Here is a 20,230-nt window from a genome sequence, read left to right on the forward strand (position 1 = left end):
ACCTTTTGATATGCCCTTTCTTGCCATAGTGGTTGCACGTAATATTATGGTATTTAGACGTTGACTTACTTATGCTTTTACCTCTATTACTCGAACCTCTTATTCTATCTCTCCCCGGGTCTTCTGTAACCAAAATATCTGCTTGTGAGGATGAACCCTGAGATTATCTCCTTACTTCCTCGTCCAACACACCACTCTTGGCATATTCCATGGTCACCTTATCACCAGGAGCTGAATTTGTCAAAGAAACACGAAAAGTTTCCCAAGAATCTAACAGAGTATTAAGAAGCCAAAGTCCTTGTATCTCATCATCAAAATTAACTCCCATTCTAGACAACTGAAAATCATTTATATGATCAAGGATAGGATTGTCCTCCTTATATTTGAAGGTCATCAATTGCTTTAGTAGGATCAACTTGTTGTTCACAGTTTTTGAAGCATAAAGAGTCTCTAGCTTTTCCCACAACGATCTCGCATGTGTCTCATTCACCATATGGTTGCAAACATTATCTTCAATCCATTGTCGTATATATCCACATACTTGTTGGTGCTTGAAATCCCAATCTTCATCAGATATAGTCTCGGGTTTATGAGCTGCAAAAGCTGGTAGATGCATCTTCTCCACGAACAACAAGTCTTTCATCTTTCTTCTCCAAACATTATAATTGCTCCCATTTAAACATACCATCTTGCTCATATCCGCCTCCATCCCGCAAAAACCCGGATAAATAACCAAGGCTCTGAAGGTACAAAATTCAACCTTTTGTTTTTTCCCTTGTAATTATAGATTTGATTTTTATGCAAGGAAAACTCAATTTTAAATTTTAGTATGACAGTAAGCAAAGGCGTATTCAAGATTTGAACTTTTGTGGGATCGGAATGCCATGGAACTCACTGACCATTTGAGGTACCAAGGTCCAAAATTTAATATTTATACTTATTTAATAGATTTCTTAACACATATACGAAGTTTATCAAATTAACTAGGTCCGACTTCACCCTTAGCTTCCAATATGCATCCTCCCCAGGGTTATGAAAAAAAAGAAGAGAAATGTATATTTTTTGTCACTCCTAAAAAATAGCCGATAAATGTATATTTTTATACATATGTGTATTGTAACATATAATATATATATATATATATATATACATACTTTTTGGCTAGCAAATGCAATTAGTTTCGACCTACCAGCCAATATTATATTTTGCTCTTTAATAAACAATAAAGAAAGGCATAGCGCAAGAAGAGCAATTGGAAAAAAAAAAAAAAAAAAAAAAAAAAACAAGAGCAAACGGTACTTCCGGGTTACGCATGAATATTAGATGGCTGTCTTTTTCTTGTCACCATCACGTAGCGCATATATAAAGAACAAAGTCTTTTGTCCAACAAACGTCAACTACTTGTCCTAGGTTACAGTCCTAGGTTGTCCTTAATTCCTCTCATCAACATATAAACTTTATATGGTTTTTATATGTTAGACTCAAATGAGGAAAAAAGTGAGAGAACATTTACAAGAAAAGAAGAACATGGATAAACTAAATTTTGTTCTTCTTTTGCTATTTTCTTGCTTGGTAAAGGTACATGGAGAGGATCCATACTTATTTTTCGATTGGAAGGTCACTTATGGAACTATTTCTCCCCTCGGCGTGCCTCAACAAGTCATTTTAATCAATGGCCAATTACCCGGACCTAAAATCAATTGCACGTCCAATAACAACATAGTTGTCAATGTATTCAACCAATTGGACGAGCCATTCCTACTCACATGGAACGGAATCCAACAGAGGAAGAACTCGTGGCAAGAAGGCACCTTAGGCACAAATTGTCCAATCCCTCCTGGACAAAATTTCACATATCATTTCCAAGTCAAGGACCAAATTGGAAGCTATTACTATTACCCCAGTACCGCGTTACATCGCGCGGCTGGTGGCTATGGTCCTATAAGTATCCATAGTCGCTTGTTAATTCCCGTCCCATTTGATTCCCCTGAGGAAGAATTCTCTGTTTTTGTTAGTGATTGGTACACTAAAGATCACAAAACATTGAGAAGTCTTTTAGATGAAGGACGTTCGCTAGGAAGGCCAGAAGGAATTATTATTAATGGTAAAAATGGCAAAGGAGATGGAAAGGACGAGCCTATGTTTTCGATGGTCTCAGGAAAGACATATAGGTATAGGTTTTGCAATGTTGGTATGAAGGATTCTATTAATGTTAGATTCCAAGGCCATACAATGAAATTGGTAGAAATGGAAGGATCTCATACAGTTCAAAACATGTACGAATCATTGGATATTCACTTGGGACAATGTTTCTCCGTTTTGGTGACTGCTGATCAAGAACCCAAGGACTATTTCCTCGTGGCTTCGTCGCGCTTTACTAAGGAGCCCCATGTTGCCACCGCCACCATCCGTTATACCAATGGTAATGTTAAATTATGTGATCATCTTATTTAAAAGCATAAAATGTTAGAGACAATACACATTAGTAGAAACACGTGAATTTCCCATGGAATTTTTGAGTGAATCCGTCGATAATTGTTTCGAATGAATAGCCTTGAGAAATCCCAAATTACCCACCACTTTCTGACAAGAACGTCCGTGGGAAATCCAAAGATTTCTAGTAGTGATATTGTCAATTACTTAATTATATTATGTATGTCTCATTATGTCCTTTTAGGTGTACACTCAATACTTTTACATGAGTTAAACACGACAAAATATTTTTTGCTTCTGGATGATAGTGAAATGAACCTAGGAAGTCGTATACCTGCTCTAAAACAATGTTGAAAATGTTGACCACTATATTAAAATTTTAACATAATTTTAGTTACTTAATTATATTATGTTTCAACAGGTAAAGGTCCTGCTTCGCCGGAATTGCCAAAGGCACCTGAAGGATGGGAATGGTCTCTAAACCAATTCCGATCATTCCGTTGGAATTTGACAGCAAGTGCAGCTAGGCCTAATCCACAAGGAAGTTACCACTATGGCCAAATCAACATCACGCGTACGATCAGGTTGGTTAGCACGGCCGGGGATGTCGATGGTAAACGCCGATACGCCATCAACAGCGTCTCACATGTGGATCCTACAACTCCAATTAAGTTGGCTGAGCACTATGGTGTTGCAGACAAAGTGTTCAAGTATGACTTGATTAAGGATGAGTATATAGCTCCAAGTGGTAATGAAAAGATCACCCTCGCACCAAATGTGGTTAATGCTACATACCGCAATTTTGTGGAAATCATACTTGAGAACCATGAGAAGAGTGTTCAATCTTGGCACTTGGCTGGTTACAACTTCTTTGCTGTTGCGTGAGTACCCCCAGCTTTCTTCTTCTAACATCAATTTCATTATTCTCAAATGAAAACTACTATCTTTTGAATCTATTTTGAGAAAATATTAGGTTTGGCCCCCCCCAAAAAAAAAAAAAAAGAAGCTATTAGCTTGGTAGTTAGAAATGTCAACGCCATATAAAATGTGGACCATATGAAGCTTGAGACTAGATGGAGGCAAATATAAAATTTAAATTTGAGAGTTTATTCTACAAAAAATTTTAACATTGAACTCGTGATACTTTTGAAATTATTTAAAAAAAATAAATGGAGGTAATCAGGTAACTTTTTCGGCGTCCACATCTTTAAGCTCGAATCACATATACAATAGATATCATACACACATACATACATATTTAGAGCATACTCATCCTTAAAAGTATACATCAAGACCTGAAATTCCAAATTTGCCTATGTTTTCGAGCCTCTCTAAACAACATCAATAGTCTTATTCATAAGCAAGTTGGAGATGACTATATGAATTTTCATTGATTCTGTCGATTTCTGTACAATCAACCAGAGCGACCTATGCAATATCGAGAGGGTCACCGACAACCCGTAAAGTTCGGCAAAATTTTTGTGTATACATGTATATGTCTTTAGAAAATAGTAATATATTAATAGTGGATACCTCTACAAAGCAGATTTTGGTTGAATCCAAAAGTGCACCTCTTACCTTCAAATCTTGGGTCCGCCTCTGCGATCAACTGACTTAAAATGCCAAATCCGTCTATATCTTCGAGCCTCTTTAAAAGCTCTCATGTACGTAGTCTCTCTTTTTTTCTTCCAAAGACTCAATTAATGGAATATGACATATGTCACATACAGGATTGAAGCAGGGAGATGGAAACCAGAGATGAGGCAAAACTACAACTTACTTGATGCAGTGAGCAGGAACACAATCCAAGTCTACCCAAACTCATGGGCTGCAATTATGACAACTCTTGACAATGCTGGGCTTTGGAACCTAAGGTCCAATTCATTAGAGAGGCAATATTTAGGCCACCAACTCTACTTTAGTGTTCTTTCCCCATCAAGGTCTTTGAAAGATGAGTACAACATGCCAGACAATGATATCTTGTGTGGCATTATCAAGGATTTGCCTCTCCCAAAACCTTACTCCATATAAAACCACACTTTTTGTAAGAATCATTTTCTTTTTGTTGCTCCTAATTACTAGGATTTCCAACTGTACATCATCTTCCAAGAAAAGAGAATGGCGCATTTTCACTTTGTAATCTCTCTCATTTGTCTTTTTATTACTGTATATTAGTAAGATGCAATGGAATAATCATGTGGACCTAGAGAATGGAAGAAAGACGGTCAAGGAAAAAATAGGGTCGCATTTGATAAGGAGTACTTTACCTCTAAAGTGCGCACGAATTGGAAAACATACATAGCTAAAAAAAATTACTAGCATTGAGTTCCTCATTACTTAAATTACATTGATCATGATAAAGTAATATAGTTGGTTTTGAAAAATAGATAATATGAAAACCATGTGTTTTGATAGTAATTTGTCATGGAAGTAGCAGGAATACGACCTTTCCGTGACTGCTATTTTTTAAAAAAAAATTATACATAGGTATATTATAGTTACAAAATTTGGTTTAGGTACTTCTGTATAAGAAAACACTAATTTAGATATCATCCATAAAATTTACTCCAAAGCTTATAATACTTTTAGTTTATCTTTCAAATATATGAATTTTATGTCAAAGAAACTTATTAAAAAGCTTATGCCCAAATTTCCACTAAAAATTAAGTAATTTGATCTTCATAAGTGACATATAAGACGAAACAAAGGGAGTAAATGGAGAGTTATAAAATTTATTTTAGTGTTAAAAGAAGATCTAGTGAGATAGTAGTGTCCTATAGTTAGAAGGGAACAAACCCCCCCCCCCCCCCCCGCCCCAACCCCACAAAAAAAAAAAACCCTTTCCTTTAAGTTAACCAAAGACAAACTAGTCTATTAGAATTCTTATATAATTAAATAATAATTAAAAAAGTAAATCATATAACTAATGTTAGAAAGACGTCAGTGTTTCTTCGTTCTTCTTTCTTTCCTTTTTTCCGATCTTCTTGTAATGTCTGCTTTAATATTTTAAGTTCAGCATCATCATTTCTTCATTTTTTGCGTCATTCCAAAACAGCAACATAAACTATGATAAAGCTGTTAAAATATAAGCCCACCAGAATGTTGGCCGTCTCTGAGAATGAATTTATCAACCCAACAACTCAATAGATATTAACTATTGTTTACCCTAAAACCGGATAACAATTGAATTTATACGCGGTTTTAAGGACACATGATATAACTTGGTACAAATTAAGAAGAATAAATTAGTATTAATATTGACAGTGAAAGAAATAATGCAAACCACACGAATTGAACAACCTTGGCCCTCGAGTTCAGTCACCCTTGAACCAAATATGTTTCAACTTGCTTATAAACAAAATAACAAGATAATGACAGCTACAAAATGATAGTATACTGCTTAGTATTGCGTGAATATGATGTCTTTACAAATGATCAGACTCCCCTTTATATAGTAGGTGATGTTTTATACTTCAATGCCACACAAGAGGGGGCGGGGGGGGGGGGGGAGTGATTTGTGTGGTGTCCAATTTTCGTGTGCACGGATTATAGAAGGACCTGGTTCTTCTATGTGTTCCTTATCCTACTATTGTGGAAATAATAAATGCGGAAAGTAAAGAACATAAGTATTTTTACGTGAAAAATATCCGGCTCAAAAGGTGAAAAAACCACGACCTACTACTCAGTAGGATTTTCCTCAACACTTCAGTAAATCAATGAGCCAAAACAGCATTTACAAAGACTCTTTGTAAACCCAAGGATTACCTCTAATCCTGTTGTGGCAACTAGCCTCTAATTGTTGCGACAACTTCAAGTTAATTCTAACTTGAATACTCAAAGTACCTAATATAATTGCTTCTAGATAAAGCTGAAAGGTACAATATGAAAACACCCACTACAATTGAACTAGAATAAAAGACAGGCACTTGAAACTGGTTCTTCTATCTGTTTAATGTATCTTCAGGTTTGGACACTTGAATCACACATGAATTGCTTGCAAAACGCCTTGCTATTTTGCTCTCAATTCACGTTTAACTTCTGCTTTTGTGCATGCCCTGTAAAGTGAGAACATCCTGCGATTTATAGAGTTAGTAGAGTAGAAAATAACTAGAGTTCTAATGCTACTCTTCATTGGTGAAAGAGTTCTAGTTAACTTCAACCTCTAACTCCTTCCCTATTGGATAGTGTTCTCTTTGAGTAAGGAGTCTTTCTCCTTATCAATTATGCAACATTTTCGATTAGGAGATATCAGATATAACAAGTTAAGCTTATCTCCCTCACGTGCATCCCTTATGCTTGATTCTGCCCGTGTCTATGTGCACTGTGGATGGACCTGGTTCATGCTTGAATTCCTTTGTCAATCTTCAAAACTGACTTCACTTGGGCCAACAGTAGGGGAGTCCTGTTCTAGGTACAATTCTATATGAGGTAAGAAATCCCAAGATTGGTTAATTAATCGGGCTCTTCTTGATACGTGCCGGGATTGGCGCCTGATCCTCGCCCGATTGCGGATATTTCAACTTTCCGTTATTCGACTCGGTAAGCTTCCCTCGATCTCTATTTTGTTCGGTATCGATCTTGGTCGATCTCGATCTTGATCGGCCTCAAGGCCACGAGCTCGGCAACCTAACTTTGCATCATGGTTCGATATAATACGAGGCTGAACCTTGGCTTATCGTATTCCAGCCTCGATCAGTCATAAAAAAAGGGCAAACCCGATTTTAACCGTATACAGATAGTCCCCTCGCTTCTCGAAGAGAAGATGACGAGAAACGATATGAACTTTTCCGATCCCGTCTCAATATGCCATGACATAAGCGACAATCCCGACTATGACGTCAGCGACATGTGGATACTAAAACGTCCCATCATTTCGGTTACCGAGGCATTAAATGCCTGTCAGTTGCTAGTTGGCCACCATCGGTTCTGAACCGCCACCAGCAAGTTATAAGTACCGCCACCTTCTTCCACTCAAACTTTATGCTCAAAATTTCCCTCATTGTTGCTTCTCTTCAACCATCTCTTTGCTTTTCAACTCTCGCTCCCAAATCTCTTGAATTTTAAACAAATCGCATAGCATCCTAATTCCCTTCTCTTTTACTTTACAATGGCAAAAACTTCTAAAATCGTACCACAAAAGGAGATCGCTTCTTCTTCACGGCCCGCAGGTGATGGAGCTACGACGGAACCTCCCCTTGAGGATTTTGTTCCGAGAGGGTGCCCTACTGTCGCCGATTTTAGGATTGAAAAAACCTCCTCAGTACCTGGTCGATGTGAACCGGTCTTGAGGTACATATGCACGATAACCGATGATCTTCTTGACAAAGTTAAAGAGGAGTGCCACTGGGTCGATAAACATGTTATGGTACCTTCGCCTAAGGAGTCGATCACTACCCATGTGGAGGGTTTCCTAAGTGCTTACACTTACCCTTTCACGTTTTGTCCCTTAGACCCTATCATCGTCGCCTTCTGCAAGAGGTATGACGTGACGCTCGGTCAAATCCACCCTTTCTTCTGGAGAATAGTGATTCTCCTCTGATTCTTTGTGAGCAAAATCGAGGGATGTCTTTTCACCCTCGACCAACTTATGCGCTTTTATAGTCCCTGAATCTATCGAGGATGGTTGATTAAGCTTTCTCGCCGGCCGACAAGGCCCCTTTCTCGAGCATAAATGAAGCTCGCGACCAAGGTTGAATGGGATGATTTGTCCGAATAAGGACTTCGGACTTGATCCCTGCTGAAGACATGCCATTTTCGGAGATATGGAACATGAATCGTGAGTAGTACTTTGCCTTTTTAATTTTGTTGGTTTACCTCTTATCTTCTTTCCTCATATATATTTTTTGATGTTGCAGCTGTGACCCAGGTGCCGGAGGTAGTCCTTGATCTCAAGCAATGGGTCGAGGGCCTGGTGTCGCAGAGACCATACTCTAAGCATGCTTGGATGGAATTAGTCCTTTATCAACCACCTGCTCCGAAGCAGGCCAAAGAGAAGAAGAGAAAAGGGGATCCGAGTTCCCCAAACTCGGAAAAGCAAAAGCCAAAGAAAAGCAAGATCGTAAACACAAGGGGAACACCATCGCTCTATCCTTGGACTCAGTCTGTCGGCTAAGGGACGATTCCGAACAAGAAGAAGAAGAAGAAGGATCCAATCTGGTAGCCCGTGTGTGGGCTGGTGCTTCGATATAAAAGCCCTCCGTATCGGAGCAGGTTAACGAGGGAGCTTTGGCTGAGGTTCCCGAGCTAGAAAGAGTTGAGGCCATTCCGTCCCAGGCTGAGATGGTCAAGAAAGAGACCGGGGACAAGGCTCCCCGAGTGGCCGGAGATGTTCCGAGGGACGAGCTCGGTGTGATCGATATTTCCGGGTCCCCTTCGATTTCGGATGCCACGATCCGTGAGGCCAATATGTTGGAAGGTCACTCTTGCGAGGGTCCTCAAGAGGCGATCGATATCCACGACTTTCTGGATGGGGTTGAGTTTGATGCTTTGGAAGATGTCACCAGGCTTGGTGGCTTACTAGTGCCGAAGAAAGCATCGTCCCCAGGCGCTACTGGGTCTTCGTCGAGTCCAAAACTGGTGGACCGATTCTCGGCCCCAAGTGTTAACCTCGACCGTAGGTGAAATATAGTATTTTCTATACCGGAGGATGCCCGGTTCTTCTCTCCCCCCGTGGGGATTGCCAGCTATCTTAGATGCTTGGTGACCGAGGAAGACCAAGTTGTGATGAATGCGGTGGGAGCTGCTTGCTGTTCAACAAGGCCTAACATGCTCTGAATCGGGTAACTTCGAGGGCCATTCCATTATCTTTTTTAAACTTAGAGTTGTAGGTAATTCTAACATCTTATTCCTTGCTTGTAGGCTTTGGTGTTGCATCACGAGGCTTTCGTTCGAATCTAGGAGGAGCGCGAGGCTGAGGTTCAGGACCTCACTAAGAAAATGACACCTACAAGCTTCTCAGTGAGAAGCTTCAGACGGATTTAGTAACGGCTCGGAATGAGCATGCTGAGATGGCCGAACAGGTATTCCGAGTGCTTCACGATAGTGAAGACAAATTGGAGCTTACGACTAACGATCCGATTCTGCAGGTCCGACAGAAGCTCAAACAGATCGGGGATCTTCAGAAACAAATAGATGCAATTCGAGCCGAGGCTGAAGAGTTCAAGAAGAATATGGATATCTTAGCCTCGATAAAGGAGGTCGTCCAAGCAGAGTTGGAGTCGGACGTGTCCCAGCTCCGGTTTTCAAGAGAGAAAACCTCAGTGCAAGCCAAGAAAATCGAGGAGCTTCAGTCCCAATTAGCTAACTTGGTCAATGAGCTCGAGGCGGCCAAATCTGAGGTGGCCATGGCCAATACCAAATCCAATGCTAATGCGACCCAGTATAAGGTCAACGTCTAAGCCATCCGGGCGCAGGCCAAAAACATGGTGGATCATGCGAAGTGGCAAGCTCGAAGGGAAGCCCTCGAGGAAGTCCATGCTCAGGTCTTCGATATACAGGCTGAACTTGAGAACGCCAAAGCAGAGGAAGCTAGGGCTCGAAAGCTGGCATTTCCCGAGAAAGACTCAGATAGTTTAAGTGAGTCTGAAGGTGGGGAAGATCTCGAGGGTGGCGATGCTGCCTCTGATGAAGACCAAGCCGTTTAGGCCTTTGTATTTTTTGTTTTCCTCTGCATCTTTTTGGGGCCATTTCGGCCATTGTAAATTTTTTTGACTTAAGCCATTTTGGCTTTTGCTTTTATAAAGATCATTGCATAAATATATACAAGGCTTTTTTCCCTTTTGGCTTTAGAATTTTTCCTTTGCCTTATTACTTGAATTCACAAAGGTCGGGATGCCTTAGCATAAGATAGCTTGGGTTGTGTAAGTTCGAACAATCTTGCCTTCACATTATTTGTGTTTTTGAGTCATCTTGGAGGTTCGGGGTTATCGGGAACCTTCTCCAAAGTAAGTAACTCAAACCATAGTTTGCCGAGGGTAGCCTTTAAAGCCGGTTATGAATATTTCGAAGGCCTATTTCTTATTACAGTTCTCGGACGTCTCTGAGCCATGTTAATACAGCCGTAGCCTTTTAATTCGGGCGTAGCCTAGTGATCTTGCTTTCCCGAGTTATCCAGGCTTGCCTAAGATAACAGTCCCCAAGTGGGTATGGCCGTGACCTTTAAAATTCGGGGGTTGCCTAAGAGGTCTTATGCCCCTAATGCTTAACAACTCGATCTGTTCGAGTTTGTTTCCGTGCGGCAGTCCCTGAGTGTGGGAGTGATCATCGGAACTCCGGTTATAATGGACCCTTGAGTTCGTTTCAATAATAGATCGAAAGTACATAATTGTAAAGTAGAAATTTTTTTTCTAAGACATAAGATAATTGAAGGGAAAAATACTTCTCTTTATTCTTGTGAAAAATGGTTACACATGCGTACATGTTTTGTGCCAGGGCTCGAGCAACCTATGTGGGCACGGTTCGTTTGATCATTTGGCCCTTAAAACAAATCTCTCCTATCGAGACCCTGCTATTATGAAGTAATTTCCTTGTAAAAAGTTGACATCCAAGGGCAATGCCCCCCAGTATTCGAGGTTGATTGTAGAGGAACCTCGGATACTGTTAATGCTGTCTTTGACACCGATTCATGATCGACCTTCGATTCTAAGTCAACACGATCCAATGTTGCCTCATTAAAAACCTTGCCGAAAAACCCAGTTGGGACAAAAATGGTTCAAGGGGAAAGAGTGCAACGCGTGCTTTCAGACCTAAAGGCTTCATGCCGCTCCTTGTCGATCACCTGCAAGTGTTAGTAAAAAAAAAAAGAAATAATCGAAATGGGGTTGTACCTTAGCAGTAATATCACTTAAGATGAGTCACATTGTTCGGTAGTTGTTCTCCGTCCATCATTCCGAGTTTATAGGACCCTTTCCCTGCGATCTCGAGAATCTAGTATGGCCCTTCCCAGTTCGGACCCAGTTTCCCTTCATTTGGATTTCGGGTGTTTAGTGTGACCTTCCTCAGCACTAAGTTCCCGACATTGAAATATTGAAGGTTGGCCCTTCGATTGTATTACCTTTCGATCCGTTGCTTTTGGGCGGCCAATCGAACAAGGGCAGTTTCACGCCGTTCATCCAATAGCTCCAGGATTGTATTCATGGCCTCGTCATTCGATTCCTTCATTACATATCGGAATCTGATACTCGGCTCCCCGACTTTGACCGGTATTAAAGCTTCGGTGCCGTAAACCAACGAGAACGAGGTGGCCCCGGTACTGGATTTCGAAGTTGTGCGATACGTCCAAAGAACTTCGGGCAGGATCTCTCTCCATTTCCCCTTGGCGTCAGTCAACCTTTTCTTGAGGTTTTGGATTATGGTTTTGTTGGTTGATTCGGCTTGTCCATTCTCACTAGGGTGATAAGGTGTTGATAAGATCCTTTTGATCTTATGGTCTTCGAGAAATTTGGTCACTTTGCTGCCGATAAACTGTTTTTCGTTGTCACATGCAATTTCGGATGGTATCCCGAATCGACATATGATGTGGTCCCAAATGAAGTCGATGACTTCCTTCTCCCTGATCTTCTGGTATGCTTGTGATTCAACCCACTTAAAGAAATAGTCTGTCATAAACAAAAAAAAATTGAGCCTTACCTAGTCCCGATGGGAAAGGGCCAACGATGTCTATCCCCCACTTCATGAACGGCCATGGTGATTAAACTGAATGCAGCAGCTCCCTGGGTTGATGAATCATTGGAGCATGCCGTTGGCACTTATCACATTTTTGCACGAACTCCTTCGCATCTTTTTCCATATCGACCCAATAATATCCGGCTCTGATTACCTTTCAAACCAATGATTCGGCACCAAAGTGGTTCCCGCATGTTCCTTCGTGGATTTTCCTAAAAACATACTCGGTATCTCCTGGTCCCAAACATATTGCTAACGAACCATCGAACATTCTCCTAAGCAAGGTTCCGTCCTCGGACAAGATAAATTGGGCTGCCTTTGTGCGCAGGGCCCTCAATTCCTTTGGATCTGAGGGAAGTTTTCCGGTCTTCATATGTATTTATTCCTCCAATCCCAAGTCAAGCTTATGGAGTTTATTTTGGCGTGACCTTATTCTACTACCAGCCTCATAAGTTGTACGATCGCCCCCCAGTTGAGCTCGTTATCTTCGACCGACGACCCTAAGTTTGCAAGGGCATCGGCTTCGCTGTTTGATCTCGAGGCACGTGCTGCAAAGTCCATTCTTTGAAACGATGCAATGTTACTTGTAGCTTGTCCAAGTACCTTTGCATTTAGTTCTTCCCTGACCTCGAATGTTCCGTTTACTTGGTTTACCACAAGGAGGGAGTCACATTTAGCCTCGATCACTTCCGCCCCCAAGCCTTTGGCTAGTTCGAGACCTGCAATCATGGCCTCATACTCGGCTTCGTTGTTAGTCAATTTTACAGTTCTAAAGACTTTCTAACTATATTGCCCGTGGGCGGATTCAGTACGATGCCAAGTCCGGACCCTTTTACGTTCGAGGCACCGTCCGCAAAGAGGGTCCAGATACCCGAAGATCTTCCTGAGTTTACCAACAACTCTCTTTCGACTTCGGGTATTAGGGACGGAGCAAAGTCGGCCACGAAGTCTTCCAAAATTTGGGATTTAATGGCCGTTCGGGGTTGATATTCAATATCATACCCGCTGAGTTTTACGGCCCATTTGGCCAATCGTCCCGAGAGTTCGGGCTTATGCATTATATTTCGTAAAGGGTAAGTTGTCACAACACATATAGGATGGCACTGAAAATATGGCTTCAGTTTCCTAGAGGCACTTAGCAAAGCGAGTGCCAATATTTCTAGGTGAGGGCATCTGGTTTCGGCCTTACCAAAGGTCCTACTAACAAAATAAATTGGAAATTGCGTACCTTATTCTTCTCGAACTAGGACTCCACTTACCGCTACTTCTGATACCGCTAGATACAAGTATAGTCGTTCGTCTGCCCTCGGCGTGTGAAGCAATGGTGGCTCGATAAGTATCGCTTAAGTTCTTCTAAAGCCCGTTGACATTCTAGGGTCCATGTGAAGTTGTTTTTCTTTTTCAGCAACGAGAAAAATCGATGGCTTTTATCTGACGACCTCGAGATGAATCGCCCTAGGGCTGCAATGCGCCCGGTTAGCCTTTGTATAGCCTTCACATTATCCACTACCATGATATCCTCGATGCCACACCTCCTTTTTACTACCCCCGAAAAGGGAGTATAAGGGAGTTTTTCCAATTTAAGTGACAATCGAAACGGGATTATTATTTAAGATCAGAGTCGCCACTTGGGATATTTTATGGTGTCCCAAGTCACCGGTTTAGAATTCCGAATCGAGGAGATTTGACTCTGTTTAATGTCTGCGAACACAGAAATCTGGGTAAGGAATTCTGTTAACCCAGGAGAAGGTGTTAGGCACTCCCGAGTTTCGTGGTTCTAGCACGGTCGCTTTGATCATACTTGGCTTATTAAAATTATTTAATTACTGATTTTAGAAGCTATGTGCATTAGCCGCTTTTAATTAGGAAATTATCTTGAAACAGGTCACGCGTACGTGTACCCATTTATTTGGCGCGTTAAAAATCATGTCACGCGAACGTGTCCACAATTAATAATGCTTTATTATTATTAAGAAATTTTGGTCAAAGTTGCGAACACATACTCCGGGTTTGTTTTTAGATAGACTAAGTCACGCTTAAAGCATTTTCTACGAATATTCATTTTTTTAAAAACGTACTTGTGTCACACGAACGTGTACATAACTAATAACATTTTATTATTATTAAGATTATCTGGCCAAAGTCACGCGAACGTGTACCTTGATTTTGGTCATGTAAATTTTCATGTATCAATCTCAAAGGAATGAAACCAATCATATAACCCCCAAAGCCTAAAATATGTTATACAAATTCAAAGCTACAAGCAGAAAGAAATGAACCATATCTGTCGAGAACACATGTTTCAAATGCATTGTCTATATTGAATTGGCTAGAAACAGTAGTCAAAAAGTTTTTAATCCAAATTTCATATGCAATTGGATAACACCAGTCCACCCACGTCCCAGAAGTTCCATTTTTGCTTCAATGTTCAAAATTAACTCGTGAAACAATTTCTTTTATTCTTAGCTTGGTCTTTGCTTAACAATCTAAACCACTCAAATTAACCCAAATTACAACTAAATACAGGAGATCAGCAACTAAACAATAGAAAATATTTCCAGTAACTCCACATTAACGAGCAAACGATAGACTCCGCATCCAAACCAAATTCATAAGCAAATCATGTTATTCTATTACAATAAGCAAAAGATCGAGTCAGAGAAAGAACGAAAACCTTTGCAATCGCCTGATTCAAATGTCAACTTCCAAATTCACGCGAAACAACAACAACAAAGTCGAGCAAGAAATCGCAAGCAAAATCGAAACCTCAAACCGAAAACCTCGTCGAATTTTGAACAGACTACCTTCAACAGCGACCTCCACACGATTCAAACTCAAATTCGGCTCCAAACATCAATTAAACTCCATGTTGTAGAAAACTAAAAACCAAATCGAGAATGGAGAAGACGAAGTAGTCCTTTGTACTGTTTTCGATTTTTGTTCGTGTCTATCTGTTCTAGCTCTAAGCTCGTTCCCTCAATATGTTTGTGTGTGTGCGTGTGATGCTGTTGAAGAAGAAGACAACCTTGAAGGTTTTTGGTCCTGGTTGAGGTCCGTTCCGGCGGGTTCGGGTGGAAACGGGCGGCGAGGTCCGATCAAGTAAGGGAGTTGCTGTTGGTTTTTTTATCCATGGTGAAGGGGTGGGGCTTTTTTGAATAAGAAGCAGAATGATGGGGTCATTTGGGGCGGGGTCTCTGAAGAAGATGAGGTCTGGGGGGTGGGGTTTTCTCTGAAAACGGCGCTGCTTTTTGGTAGCTCTCTAGGTTAGCTATTTTTTTTCCAGATTTTCGGCGTTCGGTCTCGGGGGTCTAGGGGTCTTGTTTGTTTTATAGGTTTTTTTTTTAGGTTAAGGGTATGGAACTAGGAATTATGGGATTGGGCCAAAGACTAAAAAAATGGACTACAAGATTAAAATGGGATAAACTAACCCAAAACTAACTCTTCCTTCTAAATATACAATTTATAATATAAAAATATAAAACTAATCTTAATTAATTGAACTAAACTATATTAAAACTATTTTTGTGTTTTCAAGATTATATGAAAATAAAGATAAGGTACTATTTTTTTATATTTTTTATTTAAATTTATGAAAATACGTAAGCTAAAATATTTTTGTAATTTTCATTTTTGTGACGAAATAAAATAAAAGAGTCAAAATTAGTTGAAGTAGCAATATTAGGCCTAAACTAAATATTTACATGCTAAAATATAAAAATCTTGGGAAGGGTCAAAAATTACATGTGTACAGCTGCCCCTCTTTGACTGGAAATACGAAGTATTTTCAGACAAAGAACGACTAGACAGGTTTTTTGACCCGACCCTTATTTAGGAGACCAAAACTAAGAGAAAGGAGAATGTGACCGAGCCCTGGTATGCGAGCTGCCTATATATCCTTGGCTATAAAGGAATCAGGCCACGTGTAGTTCAGAAGTGAACGAGGTGATGGAGTATACTGAGGTGGAGAGCCGGTCAAGGTGCCGTTCCGTCGAGGTTCCGGTCCGCAGTCCTGTTATTACATCAAAATCACAAAATGAAAAAGACCAACTAAGCCTGTCAACTATGAGTTATATGATTCCTATCTATAAGTCTTCTGAAGCTTGATCTTGAGTCTTGAATGGTTCTTCATGCGGACTTTAGATTTGAACCTTGATGTTTGCTAGCTGCAGGTGCTAGTTCATTCTTCTTCAGCTTTTCGGATCAAAACCGGACACACCATGCTTGTGGCTTCAGTCGTGTCTTGAGCAATCTACCTCTTGTCTCAGCTTCTGCATTTTGGATTCACTTCCCCCTTTTTTTTTCTTTTCTTATTTTTTTTTTGTTTTTCTTTTTATTCTGTACTAAGATTACTTCCATTGATCATCTCGGACTGTTGACTTGCCTTCTTGCCGCGAGCTTCTGCTACTTCTAACTTGAACTGTCTTCCTTTGAGACTTGAACTGCTTTCCCTTGAAACTCAAACTGTTTTCCCTTATTCTCAAGGTGGGTGCCTGATTGCCGATACTCGAACTGCTTTCCTTTGAAACTTGAACTTTTTTCCCTTGTTTCTCCAAGTGGGCGCCTGATTGCTGAACTTGACTTGTCTTCCTTCGAAACTGCTTTCCCTTGAAACTTGAATTGTCTTCCCTTGTTCTCCAGGTGGGCGCCTGATTGCCGAAACTTTAACTGTATTCCCTTGCTCTCCAGGTGGGCGCCTGATTGCCAAAACTTGAACTGTATTCCCTTGCTATCCAGGTGGGCGCCTGACTACAAAATGTTTAACTGTATTCCCTTGCTCTCCAGGTGGGCGCCTGATTGCCAAAAGTTTAACTGTATTCTCTTGCTCTCCAGGTGGGCGCCTGATCGCCAAAACTTTAACTGTATTCCCTTCTCCAGGTGGGTGCCTAATTGCCAAAACTTTAACTGTATTTCCTTGCTCTCCAGGTGGGCGCCTGATTGCCAAAAGTTTAACTGTATTCCCTTGCTCTGCATGTGGGCTCTTGATTGCCAAAACTTTAACTGTATTCCCTTGTTCTCTAGGTGGGCGCCTGATTGCCAAAACTTTAACTGTATTCCTTTGCTCTCCCGGTGGGCGCCTGATTGCCAAAAGTTTTAACTGTATTCCCTTTCTCTCCAGGTGGGCGCCTGATTGCCAAAACTTGAACTGTATTCCCTTGCTCTCCAGGTGGGCGCCTGATTACCAAAACTTGAATTGTATTCCCAGCAATCAGGAGCCCGCCTGGAGAANGTGGGCGCCTGATTGCCAAAACTTGAACTGTATTCCCTTGCTCTCCAGGTGGGGCCTGATTGCCAAAAGTTTAACTGTATTCCCTTGCTCTCCAGGTGGGCGCCTGATTGCCAAAACTTTAACTGTATTCCCTAGCTCTCCAGGTGGGAGCCTGATTGCCAAAAGTTTAACTGTATTCCCTTGTGCTCCAGGTGGGCGCCTGATTGCCAAAACTTGAACTGTATTCCCTTGCTCTCCAGGTGGGTGCCTGATTTCCAACACTTGCCCTGCTTTTCCCTCAAAACTTGACTTGTTTCCCTTGTTCTCCAGGTGGGCTCCTGATTGCTGAACTTGAACCGTCTTCCTTTGAACATTGCTGCTTTCCCTTTGTTCTCCAGGTGAGTGCCTGATTACCGACATTTGAATTGTATTCCTTTCCTCTGAAACGTGAATTGTTTTCCCTTTTTTTCCAGGTGGGCGCCTGATTGCAGACACTCGAACCATCTTCTCTTACTACTTGGAACTGTTTTCCTTAGAAGCTTGCACCATTTTCCCTTGCTCTCCAGGTGGGCGCCTGATTGCTGAACTTGCACCGTTCTCCTTTGAAACTTGAGTTGGTCTCCCTTGTTCTCCAGGTGGGCGCCTGATTGCTGAACCTGAACTGCTTTCTCTTGAGACTGCTTTTCCTTGGAACTGTCTTCCCTTGTTTTTCCAGGTGGATCCCTGATTGCTGGACCTGAATTGTTCTCTCTTTGAAACTGCTTTTCTTTGAACTGTCTTCCCTTGTTTCTCCAGGTGGGTGCCTGATTGCAACAAAACAGACAAAAACAAAAGAAAATTTTTTGCCCCAGTTTGGTAGCTGGGGACGTCTGTAAGTGTTAATTGAATCATGTTACCCAATATCTCTAAGAATTTAGAAGCTAGGCCCCATTATCCAGGAGGGTCCTAAAAATTAAAATCGAATCTCATCTTAAGAGTGAAACCTTCAGAGCTAAATACAACTTCCTAAAGGTGAAACTTATGCTAAATCTCATTATCTAATGGAGGTCTTAAAACTAAGTCCCATTATTCAGGAGGGTCCTGAAAATTTCCAATTGAATCTCATCCTAAGAATGAAAACTTCAAAACCAACTTATATTTCCTCAAAGTAGAGCTTATTCTAGAACTTGTTACTCATGAATGTTTCGAATTTTAACTAGGTCCCATTGTCCAGGAGGGTTCTGAGAACTTCAGATTAAATCCCATTATCCAGGCGGGTCCTGAGAAGCCGAGAATGAACTTACCTTAGCCATGCTTTCTTCCTGGAGGATCTCTGCAGAACAAACAAAATTCCTTGCCCCCTGAACCATGCTTTCCTCATGGCGGGTTCCTGCAGATCGAACAAATTTTCTTTCCCCTTCTCAACCGCCTTTGTGCTGACAAAATTTGGGCACGACACTTGAAGAAATTCAAGCTTCACAGCTTTGATTTGGACATAGTCTTCGTCCCTGTTTCAAACAAAGAAAACTTGTGAGTTTAAACATGGTGGTTGGTTTGTGGCCTTGACTTTGAGGGCGATTGCTCCTTCACTTCCCATGATAACTTCGATTTCAACTCGAAAGACCCTGCCTGTTTATTGACGGACCACTTTCTCTATCACCCTTATCACGAAAAATAATTCTGATCCGTTCAAACCCAATACCATTCATATGTTGCATTGTGCTCATGCATTGACATATACTGAACCTTTGTGTTTCACATAAATCCCAAAACACGTTGATTTTTACCAACTCAGTGCGCTTGTTGTTCTTTCCTAACGTAGGCCACTGGCCTTGGCCTTGGCCTTGAGGTCTATTGCTCCTTCGCCTGCCAAGATAACTTTGATTTTCACTTGGAAGACCTTGCTTGTTGTTGGTTAACCACTTTCTCGGTCAACCTTATCACAGAAAATGCCTTTGATCCGTTCAAACCCAAATACCTTATCACATGAATCCCAAAGCACACTGATGGTTACCAACTCAGTGTGCATGCTGTTCTTTCCTGACTTATGCCACCTTGATGTGCTAGCCAGATCTCGTTTTGTGCAATTGGAAAGCTGGTGGCAAATTTTGAAGTCATTTCTCACTTGTTCTGACCAAACAGACTCAGGAAGAGGGAGTAAACAAGACAAAAGGAACAGAGTAAAGGACAATGGAAAGAGATGATTCCTAACAAGAAAACTACAAAGTAGAAACTTATCAGATGTGGATACCAACTCTATTGACCATGACATGCGCCCGTGGCCTAATCTGTCAAGCAAGTCTGATGTTCAACTCTTGTTATACCCCTAAACCGTGAAACTGGGCTTCAATGCTCCGGTTATCCAATCTGATTCACGACCCTTATTCGACTTGTAGTGCTCGAAGGGTTTTCACCATCAAGCCTCTCTCATTTTGTTCTTTCTCTCAACTCACCGTCGCCTTATGGTGCCTGTGAAGGTTTTCACCAATAAGACTCTCTCAGTTTGTTCTTTTCTTCTTATTTCCTCTAATTATGCAGATGGCAAGCGTCAACTATGGTAAAAATATCATGTGCTCCTGGCATGGCTAACTCGGCACTCTCAAAGATTATCTGGGAGGTTTTTTTTGGACTATAATGTGGCTTTTGGACAGGGTTAGAAAGAAAGGATATCATAAGGGCTCAAAATAACTAAGACAACGGGGTTAATTTATTTACAACTTTTGGAATCCATTCTAAAAACTTTGCCCCAATTTCTAAAACAAGGGAATTTGATTCTTTTTTTTTCCTTTTCTTTTCTTTTGATGGAGTTACTAAGAAAGAGTGCCCCACTCTCGACTTCGTGGGATTATAAAATATTTTATTTGGTATGACCGAACCGTAAGGCTGCCTACGTATCTTGTGGTGACAAGAATTAGGTCAAACGTAGTTCACAAAGATACGTTTTGTTGT

At 41.0% G+C, this 20,230-nt stretch overlaps 1 protein-coding gene across 1 annotated transcript; it reads left to right on the top strand.

Moving 5' to 3' along the window:
- On the top strand, positions 1,398–4,575 carry LOC109225318 (L-ascorbate oxidase homolog). Its single transcript, XM_019389939.1, has 3 exons — positions 1,398–2,422; positions 2,855–3,314; positions 4,164–4,575. Exons 1-3 carry the CDS (start codon positions 1,486–1,488, stop codon positions 4,462–4,464), a joined length of 1,698 nt encoding a protein of 565 aa, XP_019245484.1. The 5' UTR covers positions 1,398–1,485; the 3' UTR covers positions 4,465–4,575.

This window comes from Nicotiana attenuata, chromosome 5, assembly GCF_001879085.1.
Source record: "Nicotiana attenuata strain UT chromosome 5, NIATTr2, whole genome shotgun sequence".
Taxonomy (NCBI): Eukaryota; Viridiplantae; Streptophyta; class Magnoliopsida; order Solanales; family Solanaceae; genus Nicotiana; species Nicotiana attenuata.